This window comes from Bidens hawaiensis, unplaced genomic scaffold (assembly GCF_021521415.1).
Source record: "Bidens hawaiensis isolate Kalapana, Puna unplaced genomic scaffold, B.hawaiensis_p1.1 tig00016939_1, whole genome shotgun sequence".
Taxonomy (NCBI): Eukaryota; Viridiplantae; Streptophyta; class Magnoliopsida; order Asterales; family Asteraceae; genus Bidens; species Bidens hawaiensis.
This window is the reverse complement of record NW_027492564.1, coordinates 7,983-23,705: the sequence shown is the minus strand read 5'-3', so window position 1 is coordinate 23,705 and position 15,723 is coordinate 7,983. Positions and strand designations below refer to the sequence as shown.

The following is a 15,723-nucleotide window of genomic DNA, read 5'->3' as shown; positions in this document are numbered from 1 at the left end:
TGTAGTATATAATCGTTGCTTTATTCCCAAATCAACTATCAACTATTTATTTACAATTATTTTTAACCAACCACCATTATAATTTACAATAATTGCAAGTCATTTCTATTTATATTATCTTACATAAATAACTAAATAGTTTATAGTATATAATGGTGGCTTTCTTAATCATTTTTTCATCACTTTTGAATATCCCAACTTCATTCTTCTTCTTATTCCAAGTTTATTTCAACTTTTCTTTTACTATCTATTTTTACAATATACGTAGTTTTACATTTTATATAACTTATTTAATTTTTTCTTTGTTTCTTAAGGGCAATGGAGGTTCAGAAGTTTACTAAGTTAGATGAGATTGATGTACTTAGATCTACTCCATCTATCATCAAAGTAAAAGTATTGAAGGTTTGGAGTCTCAAGGATAACAATAATGCTAATGAGGATTTCCGGATTGAAATGGTTTTCATGGACGAATCGGTAATCCTTTTTTGTACCATTTATGTTTATAATTGTAATATACGCATATAATTTTTACACTATTTTTTTTTTTAAATTTCAGGGTAACTTAATGCAATCCACAGTTTTTAGACAAGATATATTCCGTTTCAAACGTTATTTAAATGAAAATGCTACATTAACTATAGTAAACCCTAGCCTTGGATCTAATTCGTCTAATTACAAGGTTATCGACTGCCCGAATAAGTTAGTGTTGAATTCCAGTACCCATGTGAATCCTTGTGACAAGTTTGATGGTCCTACCTTCGGTTTTAAGCTTTACTCATTCAAGTCCGTGATTGATAAAGAAATCCCGTTGAAAGCTACTATAGGTTTTTATTAAATACATTTTTGTTTTTATAATTTATTAATCTGTTTTGTTTTTCTTATTCTTTAAACGTATTTTTTCCAGATATAATTGGACATGTTGTTCATGTTTTTAAAGATAACAATTCTAATTTGAGAGATGTCAAAAAAATGCAAGGTTAACTATGGAGGTTTCTGACTTGAGGTAAATATTTATTCATAATTTTATACTACTTTATTTTATATTCTTTATTAATATTTAATTACTATAAAATTTAGTTTTAATAATAGTTATTTTTTTAGCAGTGACTGCGTCTACATCACACTTTGGGGTGATTAGCGTCACGGTTCTCTAAGTATGTTGTTGAGCATTTTGAGGAATCACATATGATTATCCTCATGCAATTTGATAGAGTTAAATATCATAAAGGTTTGTCTTAATATTTTGTATATTTAATTCCTTTTTTTATAACAATTTATTTTTTAAATTTCATAATGACTTTTATATTTTTTTTAGAGAAACCATATGTGTCTAATTCCTACGGTTCTGATGTTACTCGTGTGTTCATCAATGATTCTATTTTTGAGATTGATGATTATAAGTCACGGTAATATTATTATTAAAGGTCTTAATTGTTTCCTCAATTATTATTTTCATTACATTTATGATTTTTTAAACGTTTAAATTTGTTTTGCTGTGTGTTTGAGATTTTGGACTTCAACGTTGATGGTCCTGTTCGTAGGCCTATTCCTGTGAAATTGATGTCTACTCTTGATGAAGAGTTTCTGAAAGCTACATCATTTTACAACATTTCTGAAATTTGCACAATATTGCAGGTAATTATTAATAATTCTATATAATTATAATTTACTTTCCAGTATATGTTAAGTTGCTTAATTCATTTTTTCAGCCAAAGAGTATTATAGTACTTGGCACCATTAAGGCGCTTTGTCCTGAATCTGAATGGTACTATCTCGGTTGTAATAATTGTAATCGTAAATTGATCGTGAATGTCATTGAAGGCGATGACGTTTATGAATGCAAGAATCAGAGATGTAACACTTTGGGTGTTACACCTACTCCTAGGTATAGTGTATAAATAAATATTTAATATTTGAAGTGTTGTTGATTATAAAATTTACTTTAGGTATAAGATTAAGCTAAGAGTTCAAGACGGCACGGGTGTTGTTTCGTTAACACTTTTTGATCGTGATGCCAAACTTATTATCAACAAAACTGCATCTGAACTGCTTGCTATTAAAGATAAAGTTGTGTAATTATTTATTGTTATTCAACTTCTTACTCTCTTATTTATATGAAACACTATTTATGTAACACAAGTTTTTCTAAACAATATTATAGGTTGAAAATGCTGCTGATACTGGATTTTCCATTGAGTTGAACTGTTTGTTGGAAAAGAAGTTTGCTTTTAAGGTTGAGGTTGCTGATTTCAATTTTAGGAATAACGTTGAGGTATATGGTATATCAAAGTTGTCAGATGATCAACCAATTATTTTGATATTGAGAAAAGACTACTTCTTGCGTTTATTGTGGTAAATTTTATCTCGATTTAATTTATTTCAAATACATCATATCCCTATATTCTAATTTATTTTATTTTTTTTATATTTGTAGCCTTCGGAATCTGGATCTATAACATTTGGAAATTCTTTACCTGACTATCAATCTACAAGCTCTGGTTCTTTTAAGGTTTATTACACTACTATATATTTCACATTATTTAATTTTTTTGATTTTTTTTATATTTATCTTTGAAATTTTTTGTTTATTACAGATTTCTGGAAATGGTGATAATAAAACTCCAATTTCTGATCGTTTGGATGTTGATGAAGTTAGTGAGATCAAGTTGTCAAGTAGTGATTCCGATGACAAACTCAAGCGTAAACTTGCGGATGTTTTTGATGGTGATGGTCAATTTGGATTTTCTTCTACTAAGTCCAAGACAAGTGATCTCCAAGATGTTTGTGAGATGGTTAGCGTTGTTGGAACAAGAAAGGATGGTGTTAAACTTCTTACTCCTAAGGTCGAGAAGTGATTTCTATATTTATTTAAAACTTTTATAATAAAGACACCTGAGTATGTTCGGTGTCATTTTTATTTGAAGACATATTGTTTTTGTTTTTTTTTGTGGACATGATGTTTGGTTTTTTATTTCATTCGGATGCATTTGTTTTTGATAATTATGGTTATTAGTTTCTTTATATTATCAATAACCTTGGTATTTAATTTTTGATTTCCAATAAAAATGCTTTTACCATAATTTAATATTAGGTGTAAAAATTTTAATTACCTTATGTCAATAATGATTTTACCCTAATTAAATGCTTTTATCATAGATATGCTTTTTAGGTTCTATTATTTTAGATTATATACCATTAAAATAATATCTTGGTTATATTATCAAGATGCCCATTTACCAAATCATGACCCGGGTAAAACTGACTCTTTGTATCTTTTATAACCAACTATATTTTTTTTAATCTATTTCTATCATCCGATCAAAATCATCTTCAGTCTTCCATTCTTCTTCCAAGTTTTAAAGGTAAGTTATTCTTTTAAACCCTAATGAGTGCTTGATTTAATAACAATCAATCCATATTTTTAGATTTATGTTCATTATTCCACTTATTTTATACGATTAATTTTAATTTTATTTTATCGTTTTCGTTACCATAAACTTAATTCCAGTTTATATTTGCTAATCAGATGTATTATCCTATTTTTGTTGTGTTTAACCAACCATTAATGGAAGATATGGTGAGTGTCTGCCAGTTATAAGTAGAAATTATTCTAATTAAGTGCTGTTTTTTTATTAATATATTCTAATAAAGTTGTGTTATTTTTATAGAAAATTACTAGAGGTTATTTTCAGCTTCTTTTTTCCACATCAGTCTGTCCATGAAACTGTTACCATTAGGCATTCAAATCAAGATTGACATGTTGATATTGATTTTAATGATGATAAGTACTTATTTGGCTCTGGATGGTCCGAATTTGTAACAGCCAATCGTTTTGTATTTGGTGATGTTTTCGTTTTTTTTCCAACTCAGCCACACCAGTGGAGATTGTTATATGTACCAGATCATCCAGATTGGAAACATAAGGTTTTTGATGTTTATTTCTCTTATCCAACAATGAATAAGTTGGTATGTTAAGCATATTAATAATTCTTATGTTCATATAACTTTCAAATTTCAATTTTAATATTTTCCGTTTGTATTATACTTATATATCAAGTTTTAAGGGATGATCATGTTGTATGTTATCTTCCGTTTCTCCTTCGTGGAAGATCATATGCCAATTGGGTCGTTTCTTTAGTTGATGGAAGTAGATGGACCCTTGTGTTTAAAAGTTTGAGGAGCACTACTCCAGGATATGCATTTGTCGATGAATGGCCAAATATAGCCAAGCATGTTAATTTACAAGTCAAGGATTATGTTGTCTTAGAACCAATTGAAAAAAACCATCTGAGGTTGTATGTGTTTGATAGTCGTGGTGTTGAACGTACACAGTTTGATCAACAAAATATTATTCCTGTTCACTCGGCCAATGTTGATATACTTACTATTGAAGGTTAGTCTCCCAGTATTCACAAAATTTTTATTTCAAATTTCATTATCTTATAAATTGTTTTATATTTCTTTCTAATTAGATGATGAAAGCTATGATGTTGCTGATCTTGAAGTGGACGGTGTTAGAGTTAATCACCACCATGTCAGTAACAATTTTGTTGAAGTTGTTATCAGTGATCGTTTGGTAAGTTTTACTCCAATGTTATAAATTTGTTATAGTATCACAATCTTATTATTCATTTAATATGCACTCTGTTTAACTTAATTTTTTTTTTATATTTATAGCGTTTACCTGTTCAATTTGCTCGTGACAATGGATTGGATGTTGAGACTGACTTGGTTTTAATAAACCCCAATGGTGAAGATTTGATGACTGAAATCCGCATCGAACGCAATTACAACAAAAAAACGGTTTAGAGTTCATCAATGGCCGGAGTTTGTCGTTTAAATGGACTCGATATTGGTTCAAAGTGTGTTCTTGAGTATAACTGTGGCACCCATTCTCTAATTCTGTCCAAATTATTTGACTAGGTTTAAGTAAACATTAGTTTATCAATGTTGGATTATAATTATCTTTTGGATGCTTAAGTTTTTTTAGTATTTACATTTAAGACTCTTATTTTTAATATCTTTTTTAATAAATATGCTTTTTTGTAAATTTTGTAGATGTTTGAAAACTTGTGTTTATCATATGTTAATATTTGTCATACATGTTGTCATGTTAAAGTTGTTATTATACAACTTAAAATATGATATGTAAACTTCATTATATTTTTGATGTTTTATATTTTGGAAGTTTAATTTTTAAATAAATTATATTAACTATCAATCAAAATATGTATGAATTAATAATTTGGTCATAATTATTCTCGAATCAACCTATAAATATCTGCTATGTTCCATATTATTTATTCAATCTTAAAATTATAACCCCTCTAATTATATATTATGTCGTCAATATGTATCTAATTCGAGAAGTTAGATTATTAATTTATGTGGATGTGGATATTCCTTATCATATTATGTCAATACGTATATCATTATTTTGATATTTAAAATCTTGTGTTTTAATTGTTCAATATTACCTAAGTTAGATTGTTAATTTAAAATTTAAAAAGTCTTATAAATCCCTAAACATCTTCTAGGTTTTTCATCTTCTATTTCCTTCTGCCGTCATTCATGTATGTCTCCATCTCTTATTTTCTTTCATCTTCATTCTAATGTATAATAATTTTACTTCGATTCTTTAAACTTATATTTCTTAGATTAATCGTACAATAACTAATATATTATTTTGATTTTATGATGTTTTTATGTAAAAAGATTAGTCCGTATTTTATAATGTCAACGTCTTTTCTCATGCTTATTGAAGATCCGAATTTTCCTATTCAGGTATTGTCGTAATTTGAATAATAAAATATTTAAATAAACATTCAATATCTTATTCGTGTAAATCTTAATTTTGTTATTAGGAAATTCCAAAAGAATTTATCCTGCAAAATTCTTTGAGGTTTCAAGGGTTGCCTCAAACCACTGAAATTGAACATTATAAAGGTTCATTGATAGTGGAGTTAAAAAGACAAGAAAAAACCGTTTGTTTGGCTGATGGAGTTACTGATCTAATGTGTTCTTTGAAGATTAGTCCTTATCAGAGGATTATTTTTGTTTTATTTGAAGATGAAAGTAAATGGTTACCGAGAACTCCTTCTAATAAGGCGATTTCTACTGGTCATCGACAGGCATTTGTTTTATACAACCATAATAAAATGAATGATAAATTGGTAAAATTAATTTTCTTTGTTTGTACTTAATTGTTAGTGTTACATGCATATATTAAAACGGTGTTAAACTAAAATATATTTTCCTATTTTCCTAACAGGTTGTTTCAAAGAAGAATATTGAATCCCAGTTTCAAGACAAGCTTCAAATCGGAGTAATTAAGTTCATTTTTGATCATAACCATTCATGGGAGATAAGTTTTAAATTTTATAAAAAACACTATTTATTTGGTGACGGTTGGAAATAGTTGGTTCAAGATTTGTGTTTTAGAGATGGTGACGTTCTTTGGTTAAAGTATGTCAACAAGTCTACCATTGATTTAAGAGTGTATGAAAAGAACGGTATTCCTTTATTGTTTCCACATTTACCACCAAGTATTTTTCATCAATTATCAAATTTCAATACACATGGTGAACATACCGTGGATTCTCCATATTGTCAATCAGTAGTTGGTTATTCTCACAATCCCGTTAATAATCATGGTGATAAAAATGAGGCTGAAAACTCTAATTGTTATTTAGAGTTCCATAAGAAGATTGAATATCGTATGGTAATAAATATTATAATATTTTTATTCTTTTGTTATATGTTTGTTACTTTAATTTAAAAATAACCAGAACCATATTAACTTTAATATTTATTTTCTTTTAATATGTAAGCGACTACCGGCTGAAGTTGGGAGATTGGCAAATCTGAAAAGAAGGCGCTTAATTAAATTCAGGAGTTTGGCAGGCAATGAAACAATCTTTGAAGTAAAAATCGGAGGTCAAAACGACAAGGGTCGCTTTACGTTAATCGGATGGAGGGATTATGTACTCAAGAATAGATTATGTTTTGGCCAGAGTTTAGTTATTCGTTATGACAAGAATGATGTTGTTTTGGTTGTCCTTAAAGTTCTTTAGTGATGATGTTTTGTTTTCATTTTTATTTTTATTTATTTCGTCTTTATTAAAACTCTAATGTAAGAACCACAATATCTTTATTTAATTTGTTTGCTTTACAAATAATTTATTTATGTATTGATATTTTTTTCCTTCATTTATGTTTATACCATATATTTATCAACATAATCATAGTTATGATAACCAAAATCTTTGTATAACCATAACCTATCTAAATTTAAAATTTAGATTATTCATGTTTGATACTTTTTATTTAAAAATCTGGTCAAAATATAAAATATTAAACGATTGACTTACATTAATATTTAAACTTTATTTTTAATTACGATTTCCTAAATATATTTATAAATGGAATTAAAATCATATTCCCTAATATAAGATTATTTCTATTTTGTTATATTAATGACAATGTAATTAACTTTTAATATAGTAAATTCCTTAAATACTCATTTCTCACATTTACCAATTTTTATGATTTGTCAAATATCTTCCACCACTTTTTCCATTATTCGTATAATCATGTCATCATCTTCAAAGAAACGTAAAACTGTTCTCCCGACCTCAAAGAGCAAGATCTACGATTCAACTGGTATTTCTGTTTTTGTTCATATTTGTATCAACTCAATCGATTGTTTGCATCTATTGCTTTTTCATTTAAATTGATATTTTTATGTTTTATGTAGGTAATCTTTCAAGAGAACCACTGTCTGATGTTTCCAACACAACTCAGCCAAATAATGTTCAAAATGTGTATTCTAATCCACCTAGCACATGTTTCTCTAATGGATACTCATCTTCAATATATCATTACAATCAATACGGTAAATTCTTTAGCCGTCAACATTTTAATACTAATTTTAACAATGTTTAATTTGGTTGTTTTGTAATATTTACTTTTTCATTCTAAGTGAATTAATTTATTTCGTATTCTATGTTTGTTGAAAATAAGGTCAACCTCAAATCGGGCAGTTAGGTAACGTTTTAAGCAATACACCACTTATTATATCTCAAAATTACCAATCAAATAATTATTCCTCAAAACACAGTTCAAGTAAGTTTTATATGTATTATATTTATAATATAATATATTTGTAAATTTATTGTTAATACTTTACTGGACTTATGTTCAAATTATAAACGCAGATTCTAACATTAGAACCGGTGCTCCCTATGAATTTCAAAGGAGTTGTGTTTCTACAATTTACAAAGGGAAGGAAAACTTAATAAAGTCAACACCACCAAGCGTAAACAATAATTCCCTATATAACCAAAGTACGTATCTATTTTTGTCATTCATAAGTATTATAATTGTCTAGCTACTTTTATTGTCATTATTCATTTTTCATTATATAAATATTATAAATATATTTCCAGATGATACTTCTACGCAACTTGGTAGTTTTTATTCTTCAAATCGAAAACAAAGAAAGGAGATTGTAGATGGTAAACGTGAGAAATTTAAACAGTCGTTAAACAAAGCTTCTCAAACCAGGCCATCTTCTTCAAGTACAACCTTTTTCTTTTTAATCATACATTTAATCTATTTGTTGTTTTATTAGTTTTAAAATATTGTTTTTTACAGGTTGTGTTATTTCTTCTAACATTATCCCTAATCCAACATCAAATGTTAGCGGTTCTGTTTCTAACTACATAAATTCTGAAAGTACGTCATCAAAAAGGCGTGTTGGAAGACCAAGGAGAACAACCAATACTACTCCTATACCCATGCAGCAGTTAAATGATTTTGAGTTTGTTGTTGATGTTTTTAAAGGCATATCAATAGGTTATTAGTTAATATATTATATAAGTCTACATAGTATATTATAAATCTTTCTCATAAACCTAATTTTTATTTATTGTATAGATTACGTTGATCATGGTGATCAAAGTTTCAAATGTGAGTCTTGCAACGCGTGCTTGTGGGAACTTGAATCTAGGAGAGGAAAAAGAACTAGTGCCGATACAACCTTCTCTTTATGTTGTCGCAATGGAAATGTTAAACTTCCTGATTTAAAGCAACCTCATGAAACTTATGTAAAGTTATTTCGTGGCGAAGATCCTATAAGCAAGTATTTTTTGAAAAATATTAGACGATTCAATTATATGTTCTTCTTTACATCAATGGGTGGAAAAATTGACAATTCTATTAATAGAGGAAACACTCCTTACACGTTTAGACTCGGCGGAGAAAACTACCATTCTATAGGAAGTCTTCTTCCATTAGATGGTAACAAACCTCAGTTTTCTCAACTCTACATTTATGATAAGGAGAACGAAATATCAAACAGACAACGTGTTTTTGGGTAAAACTTACTTTTAAACATTAAATGTTTTTCATTTTTAAAACAATTACTATTTTATCATATATTTCCTTTATATTAATGTTAAAGTTTATTTTTTTTGTTTGTTTGTCTTACAGTCAATCATCTTCAGATACCGACATTTATGAAAATTATATTATTAATTATCTCAAGGAAATGTTAGACTCACAAAATCCATTGGTTCAGGCATATCGTATGGTACGTGATTCTTTTAAAGAAAATCCTTAGATTGATTTTAAGCTCCGCATTGTTGGAACAAGAAAATACGATGCTAGGACTTATAACTTACCAACGGCCTCTGAGGTTGCCGCTCTTATTGTTGGAGATATTGGTGATGCCATGGACAAGAGAGATATAATAGTTAACTCCAGGTCCGGTGGTCTTCGACGAGTTAGTGAACTCCATCCTTCTTATACTCCTCTTCAATTTCCTTTGCTTTATCCATTTGGTGAGGATGGTTATAAGGTAGACATTGCTCATAGGAATGTCGATCCTTCATGTACTGGTGCCCGTAAGAAGTGCACGATGCGAGAGTTCTTTGCATATAGGTTACAAGATAGGCCGAACTAATTCTCACTACCCTTAAATGGAAGAAGGCTTTTTCAGCAGCTTTTGGTAGACAAATATACCATGGTTGAGAGTCAAATGTTGCATTTTATACGTGGAAAACAGAGTGAACTTTGGTCTGACACCTACGAAAGCCTTCGAAACCTTAAGACTGCAGGGAATTCAGATGTTTCAACATCTGGGCAGCGTGTAATTCTTCCTTCTTCTTTTACTGGTGGTAGTAGATATATGATGCAAAATTACTTGGACGCTATGTGTCTTTGTAGATGGTATGGTTATCCAGATTTTTTCTTAGCAATTATGTGAAATCCCGGTTGGCCAGAAGTCAAACGCTTTTAAAGGATACCAATTTAAATTCTGAAGACAGGCCAGATATACTATGTTGGATTTTTAAAAATGAAGCTTGATTTAATGATTAAGTTGTTGAAGGATAAATCTTTGTTTGGAAAAATTAAAGCAGGTTCGGTTCCCGATTTTAATTTTTTCATATTTTGTTTACTTTTTTTTTAAGATATTTATTTAATTTTATTTATGCTAATTCATTTGTTTGATTCCAACTGTAGCCGTTTATACAATTGAGTTTCAGAAACGTGGTATGCCTCATGCCTATATTTTCTTATTCATTCATCCAGAGGATAAAATTCACAATCCATCACATATAGATAATTTTATTTCAAGTGAAATTCCAGACAAGGTCACTGATCCAGACCTATACCAGCTTGTGTCAGATCATATGCTTCATGGTCCTTATGGTGAGGCTAATCCAAGCTGTAGCTGCATGATTGATAGAGAATGTTCAAAGAATTTCCCAAAAAGATTTCAAAGTGAGACAAGTATAGATTCCAAAGGTTTTCCGATTTATAAAATAAGAGACAATGGACGTTACGTCGTTAAAAAAGGTATAAATCTAGATAATAGAAGTGTTGTGCCTTACAACAAAATTCTGTTACGAAAGTATCAAGCCCATATAAATGTCGAGTGGTGCAATCAAGAAGGATCAATCAAGTATTTGTTTAAATATATAAATAAGGGCCCAGATCGAGCTACAATTTCCCTTGTCCAAAATAACTCTGCCGACGATGAAGATTTTAAAGTAGATGAGATTAAAGCTTTTTACGATTGTAGATATCTTTCTGCATGTGAGGCTGCTTGGAGAATATTTGCTTTTGATGTTCATTACAGGGTCCCGGCTGTTACGAGACTTCCTTTTCATTTACCTGGTCAAAAACAAGTAATTTATGGTCCTAAGGACGATATTGAAGACGTTCTTACCAAGACTTCCAATTCAGTTTCAATGTTTACTGGTTGGATGGAAGCAAATAGAAACTACGAGCATGCAAGGAAGCTATCATATGCTGAGTTTCCAACACAGTTTGTATGGAAAAAAACATCACCACCGAAATGAGTAGAAAGGAAAAGTGGATTTGCTATTGGTAGAATTCATTCCGTTCCTGCATCATTTGACAAGGCCTACTACTTAAGAATACTTTTAAACAAGGTTAAAGGACCGAAATGTTTTGAAGATATTTGAACAGTATATGGTTTTGTTTGTGATTCTTTTAGAGATGCATGTTATAGAAGAGGGCTTTTAGATGATGATAAGGAGTACATAGAAGCAATTGAGGAAGCAAGCCATACCGCACACGGATATTATCTAAGAAATTTGTTTGCAACAATGCTTATAACATCCTCCTTATCAAGACCTGATTACGTTTGGGATAATACATGGCATTTCTTAGTCGACGGGATTCTTTATCATCAACAAAAGAAACACAAGAATCCAGGTTAGTTTTGTTATATGTGTGAACTTCTGTTTTTGTAGTTTACTTTAATGTAGATTTATTATTTACTTTTCAGGTTTGTCTCTTAGTGACGAGCAACTGAAGAACTTGGCATTACTTGAAATTGAAGAGTTTTTGGTATCAAACAATTCATCTCTACGTAGGTTTTCACACATGCCGTTTCCAGATCAGGAATCTATGTCTACGTCAATGAATCCTCTTATGATGGAAGAATTATCTTATGATAAAGATTCTTTGTCAAATGATTTTAGCTTTTGTACACATCTTTAACCGATGAACAAAAAAGCGTTTACAAAGAAATATTCAACTCCTTAAAACGTAAAAAAGGTGGTGTTTTTTTTCGTGTATGGTTACGGCGGTACAGGCAAGACATACTTATGGAAAACTTTATCAGCCTCAATTCGGTCTAAGGGAGAAATTGTTCTTAATGTTGCTTTAAGTGGAATAACATCTTTATTATTAGAAGGCGGTAGAACGGCTCATTCAAGATTCCTTATTCCAATCAATCTGACCGAGGACTCCCAATGTCAGGTAGGTATTATAAATTTCATTCATTAGTGATAATTTCACATTTAAATTAATGTGTTTTTTTATTATATTATTGAATATAATGTTTACGTATTCATCGTTTTCAGGTTAAGGGAAATACTGATGTTTCCGACTTATTGAAGAAAACATCATTAATAATTTGGGATGAAGCTCCCATGATTTATAAACATGCATTTGAAGCGTTGGAAAAAACCCTAAAAGATGTTATGAACATTGATTTGGCCAACAATTCTGAGTCATTGTTTGGAGGTAAGGTAGTTGTTCTTGGTGGTGATTCAGACAAATTTTACCTGTTGTACATAATGGAACAAGAAACGATTGTGTGAACGCCACAATTAGTTCTTCTTACATATGGTCAAAGTGTAAGGTTTTGAAACTAACTAAGAACATGAGGTTAACTGTTGGTTCTCAAATGTCAAATACTTTAGAGATTAAACAATTCACTGATTGGTTGTTGGATATTGGTCAAGGTAATCTTGGTGGTCCTAATGACGGTGAAGCAACTATATCAATTCCAGATGATCTTCTAATAAAAGATTCCCTTGATCCTATGTCTGATTTAATAGACTTTGTTTATCCTTCTATGTTAGAAAGGTTTAATGATCTTACTTACTTTCAAGAACGGGCGTTGCTTGCTCCCTTAAATGATGTGGTTCAAGAGATTAATGATCATATTTTAGCGTATTTTCCTGGTCAAAAAATGGAGTACTTAAGTTCAGATAGCATCGACGAGGTTGAAAGTGTATCTGAGGATTTTGATCCCACGTTGTACTCTCCTGATTTTCTTAATGGTATAAAGATGTTTGGAATGCCAAACCATCGTTTGTTACTTAAGGTTGGAGTTCCTGTTATGTTACTACGAAATATTAATAAGAAAAAAGGGTTGTGCAATGGAACTCGACTACAAGTTGTTAGCTTGGGTAAACGCGTCATTGAAGCTAAGGTTGTTTCTGGTACTAATATTGGATTTCGTACTTTAATTAGTAGAATAAGTCTTACGCCGTCTGATAAGAAGCTTCCATTCAAGTTAAAGAGGAGACAGTTTCCTATATCGGTTTGTTTTGCAATGACTATAAATAAAAGTCAAGGACAATCTTTAACGCGTGTCGGATTATATTTAAAAGACCCGGTTTTTACACATGGCCAGCTTTATGTTGCTTTGTCTAGAGTGAAGACTCGCGAAGGTATTAAGATTGTTTTATTAGATAAGGAATCCAAATTGATTAGTGAAACCAAAAATGTTGTGTATAAGGAAATATTTGGAAACCTTGTATGAATTTTTTTACAATACTTTTTTCTTTAAGTTTGTATGTTTTTAATTATGTTTAAGTTTTTTTTAATAAAAGGATTGTATAATTTTATTTTGTCTAACTATAATTAGTTGTTTGTATGTTGAATTTTCGTTCATTAGTTTAGTTTAGTTTTTTATTTTTCTTGTAGTATATCTTTTATGTTTTTGAAATTTAATTTTATAGACTTTTAATTTTAGCCAAATATTATATCTATATCGAAATTTATTTTATTTCTTATATCTTATCAATTTAATATATTAAAAAAATAGGATAATAGGTTAAATGTTCATAAAGAGTTTAATAAATATAGGGTTAATCATGAGTTTTATTGAATCAATAAACCGTCATTTTTAATAATAATAAAAAAAAACTCTTAGGAAGATAAACACAATCATCATAACTTCTACAAAATCAATATCTTCCATCATTTTCAACAATGGCGACAATTATTTCCTGGAAATTTTCATCCGAATCAAATAACTATCAGTTTATCCTTAGCGATCTTTCTACAATCCTTAAGCCTTCTATCGAATCGGTTATGTCGTTTAACATTCTGTTTAAGTACCAAATAATAGGATTCGGAAATCGTAAACAAGTTATAACCAAGGAAGAGAGAGCACTATTGAATGTTATAAATGAAGATATTATACAACATGAAAAACAACTACTTCCTTTGGTCAATGTCAGGGAGTGGTTTTTTTATCCGTTGCAAAATAATGTTGTTATTAAATATGTCAATGGTCAACAAAAGAGTGTTAATCCTAAGTCCATATTGCAATCCAATGATCATGACCTTTTAAGAGATTTGGATTTCTTGAAGCTTTCGAACGGTTTTAACGCAAAAGCGCATTTAGATTTGGAGCATGAGGTGGCTGAGAAGGTTAAATGGCTGTTGAATTGTCAAAATTATGAATCTGATTTTGATGATATTCAAAGCTATTTTGGTTCTGATTCTGAAATTTAAGGTAAATCATATGAAATATGTTAGTTATATTTTTGATAAATATAAATATTGACTAAATTGTTGACTTTGTTTTCTTCCTTTATGTTAGTAGTTTACTTCATATACACAGGCTTCTAAAAAAGTAGGATACACATTTATAATTGTTTGTTTTTGTTTTGTCAGGTTGTTATGACACTTTGCTTTTTTTGGTAGATTGTGCTTGAAGGTCATTGTTGGTAAATTTTTAGTCAATATGTTTATATCTTCTTTTAGAATATATCTTTGATGTTTATATTTCGTTTTTGTTAGTATTAACATTGTATTAACCGGATTAGAAATTTAATTTTTTGGTATTAGTGGTTTCATACTTTAAATATACTTTGATTTGTGATTAATAATTTGATTCATTTATTTTGTTTATGGTTATAAAATTAAGTTGTGTTTTTTTATTTTTGATATGTTTGTTTGTAAAAGGTTATGATTGGAAAACAATTTCTAATTGTTACATTTACTCATCTTCTTTTTACTTTAACATAAGTAGCTAAATATATAAATATCACACATTCATTATGATATACATTAAATTTTTGGTTTAATATTTAATTGTGTTACATGTTTTGCTTATATTTTTCAAATGGTTAAGGCGGATGCTTTTCTTTTAGGACGGAAATTTTCAACCTCATCCCGGTGAAGTCATTTTACTATCTAATGGTTTAATGTTTTTTGATAAGACAATGAAGCATTTGTATCTATTAGTTTATTATGTTGACAATGTTATTTCCGGTTTTTTTTTGTTTGGATGTTTTTGGATGTTTATATATGGTTATATATTATGATATTGTATGGTAGTTTATATACATTTTGTTACATATCTAATGTCAACCCGTGTGTAACACGGGTACTAACCTAGTTAATTCAATATTGTAACGCCTTCCTAAAATTTTCCCTAATCACACGAGATTAGTATTCAAATTTTGAACATGACTTTTGCGATTACCATAAACAAAAGTCACCGTCAATCATTATATATGGTTGGTTTTTACTTAAAAGAACATGTGTTCTAACGCGGACAACTATATGTGGCTTTACCAAGAGTTAAAGTAGACATAGACCCTCCACATAGTTTCTTTTTGATAAAACAAAGTTTATCTACATATACTATTAAAGCAAGACAAT

At 29.4% G+C, this 15,723-nt stretch overlaps 3 protein-coding genes across 3 annotated transcripts; all 3 read left to right on the top strand.

Moving 5' to 3' along the window:
• Nucleotides 1-318: 318 nt before the first annotated feature.
• Nucleotides 319-9,964, top strand: LOC143552507 (uncharacterized). The gene is made up of 25 exons (XM_077042714.1): nucleotides 319-474; nucleotides 557-824; nucleotides 905-976; nucleotides 1,316-1,406; nucleotides 1,542-1,635; nucleotides 1,710-1,885; nucleotides 1,947-2,067; nucleotides 2,162-2,272; nucleotides 2,435-2,509; nucleotides 2,595-2,792; nucleotides 3,527-3,577; nucleotides 3,669-3,681; nucleotides 4,058-4,393; nucleotides 4,473-4,576; nucleotides 4,678-4,731; nucleotides 5,716-5,784; nucleotides 5,865-6,173; nucleotides 6,272-6,325; nucleotides 6,419-6,512; nucleotides 7,757-7,894; nucleotides 8,448-8,579; nucleotides 8,656-8,856; nucleotides 8,938-9,376; nucleotides 9,493-9,580; nucleotides 9,623-9,964. Exons 1-25 carry the CDS (start codon nucleotides 319-321, stop codon nucleotides 9,962-9,964), a joined length of 3,786 nt encoding a protein of 1,261 aa, XP_076898829.1.
• Nucleotides 9,965-10,024: 60 nt separating this feature from the next.
• On the top strand, nucleotides 10,025-12,638 carry LOC143552506 (uncharacterized). The gene is made up of 9 exons (XM_077042713.1): nucleotides 10,025-10,150; nucleotides 10,228-10,230; nucleotides 10,325-10,421; nucleotides 10,525-10,966; nucleotides 11,087-11,332; nucleotides 11,525-11,745; nucleotides 11,819-12,019; nucleotides 12,128-12,294; nucleotides 12,399-12,638. Exons 1-9 carry the CDS (start codon nucleotides 10,025-10,027, stop codon nucleotides 12,636-12,638), a joined length of 1,743 nt encoding a protein of 580 aa, XP_076898828.1.
• Nucleotides 12,639-12,700: 62 nt separating this feature from the next.
• LOC143552505 (uncharacterized) lies at nucleotides 12,701-13,588 on the top strand. Its single transcript, XM_077042712.1, has one exon. It carries the CDS (start codon nucleotides 12,701-12,703, stop codon nucleotides 13,586-13,588), a length of 888 nt encoding a protein of 295 aa, XP_076898827.1.
• Nucleotides 13,589-15,723: the final 2,135 nt, after the last annotated feature.

Coding starts and splice junctions, on each gene's coding strand:
- LOC143552506 (XM_077042713.1), top strand. CDS start 10,025: ATGGTTGAGAGTCAAATGTTGCATTTTATACGTGGAAAACAGAGTGAA. Junction 10,422..10,524: donor GTTTGGAAAAATTAAAGCAG/GTTCGGTTCCCG, acceptor TTCCAACTGTAG/CCGTTTATACAATTGAGTTT. Junction 12,295..12,398: donor CCGAGGACTCCCAATGTCAG/GTAGGTATTATA, acceptor CATCGTTTTCAG/GTTAAGGGAAATACTGATGT.
- LOC143552505 (XM_077042712.1), top strand. CDS start 12,701: ATGAGGTTAACTGTTGGTTCTCAAATGTCAAATACTTTAGAGATTAAA.
- LOC143552507 (XM_077042714.1), top strand. CDS start 319: ATGGAGGTTCAGAAGTTTACTAAGTTAGATGAGATTGATGTACTTAGA. Junction 6,513..7,756: donor AAGAGTGTATGAAAAGAACG/GTATTCCTTTAT, acceptor TGTTTTATGTAG/GTAATCTTTCAAGAGAACCA. Junction 8,580..8,655: donor AACCAGGCCATCTTCTTCAA/GTACAACCTTTT, acceptor TGTTTTTTACAG/GTTGTGTTATTTCTTCTAAC.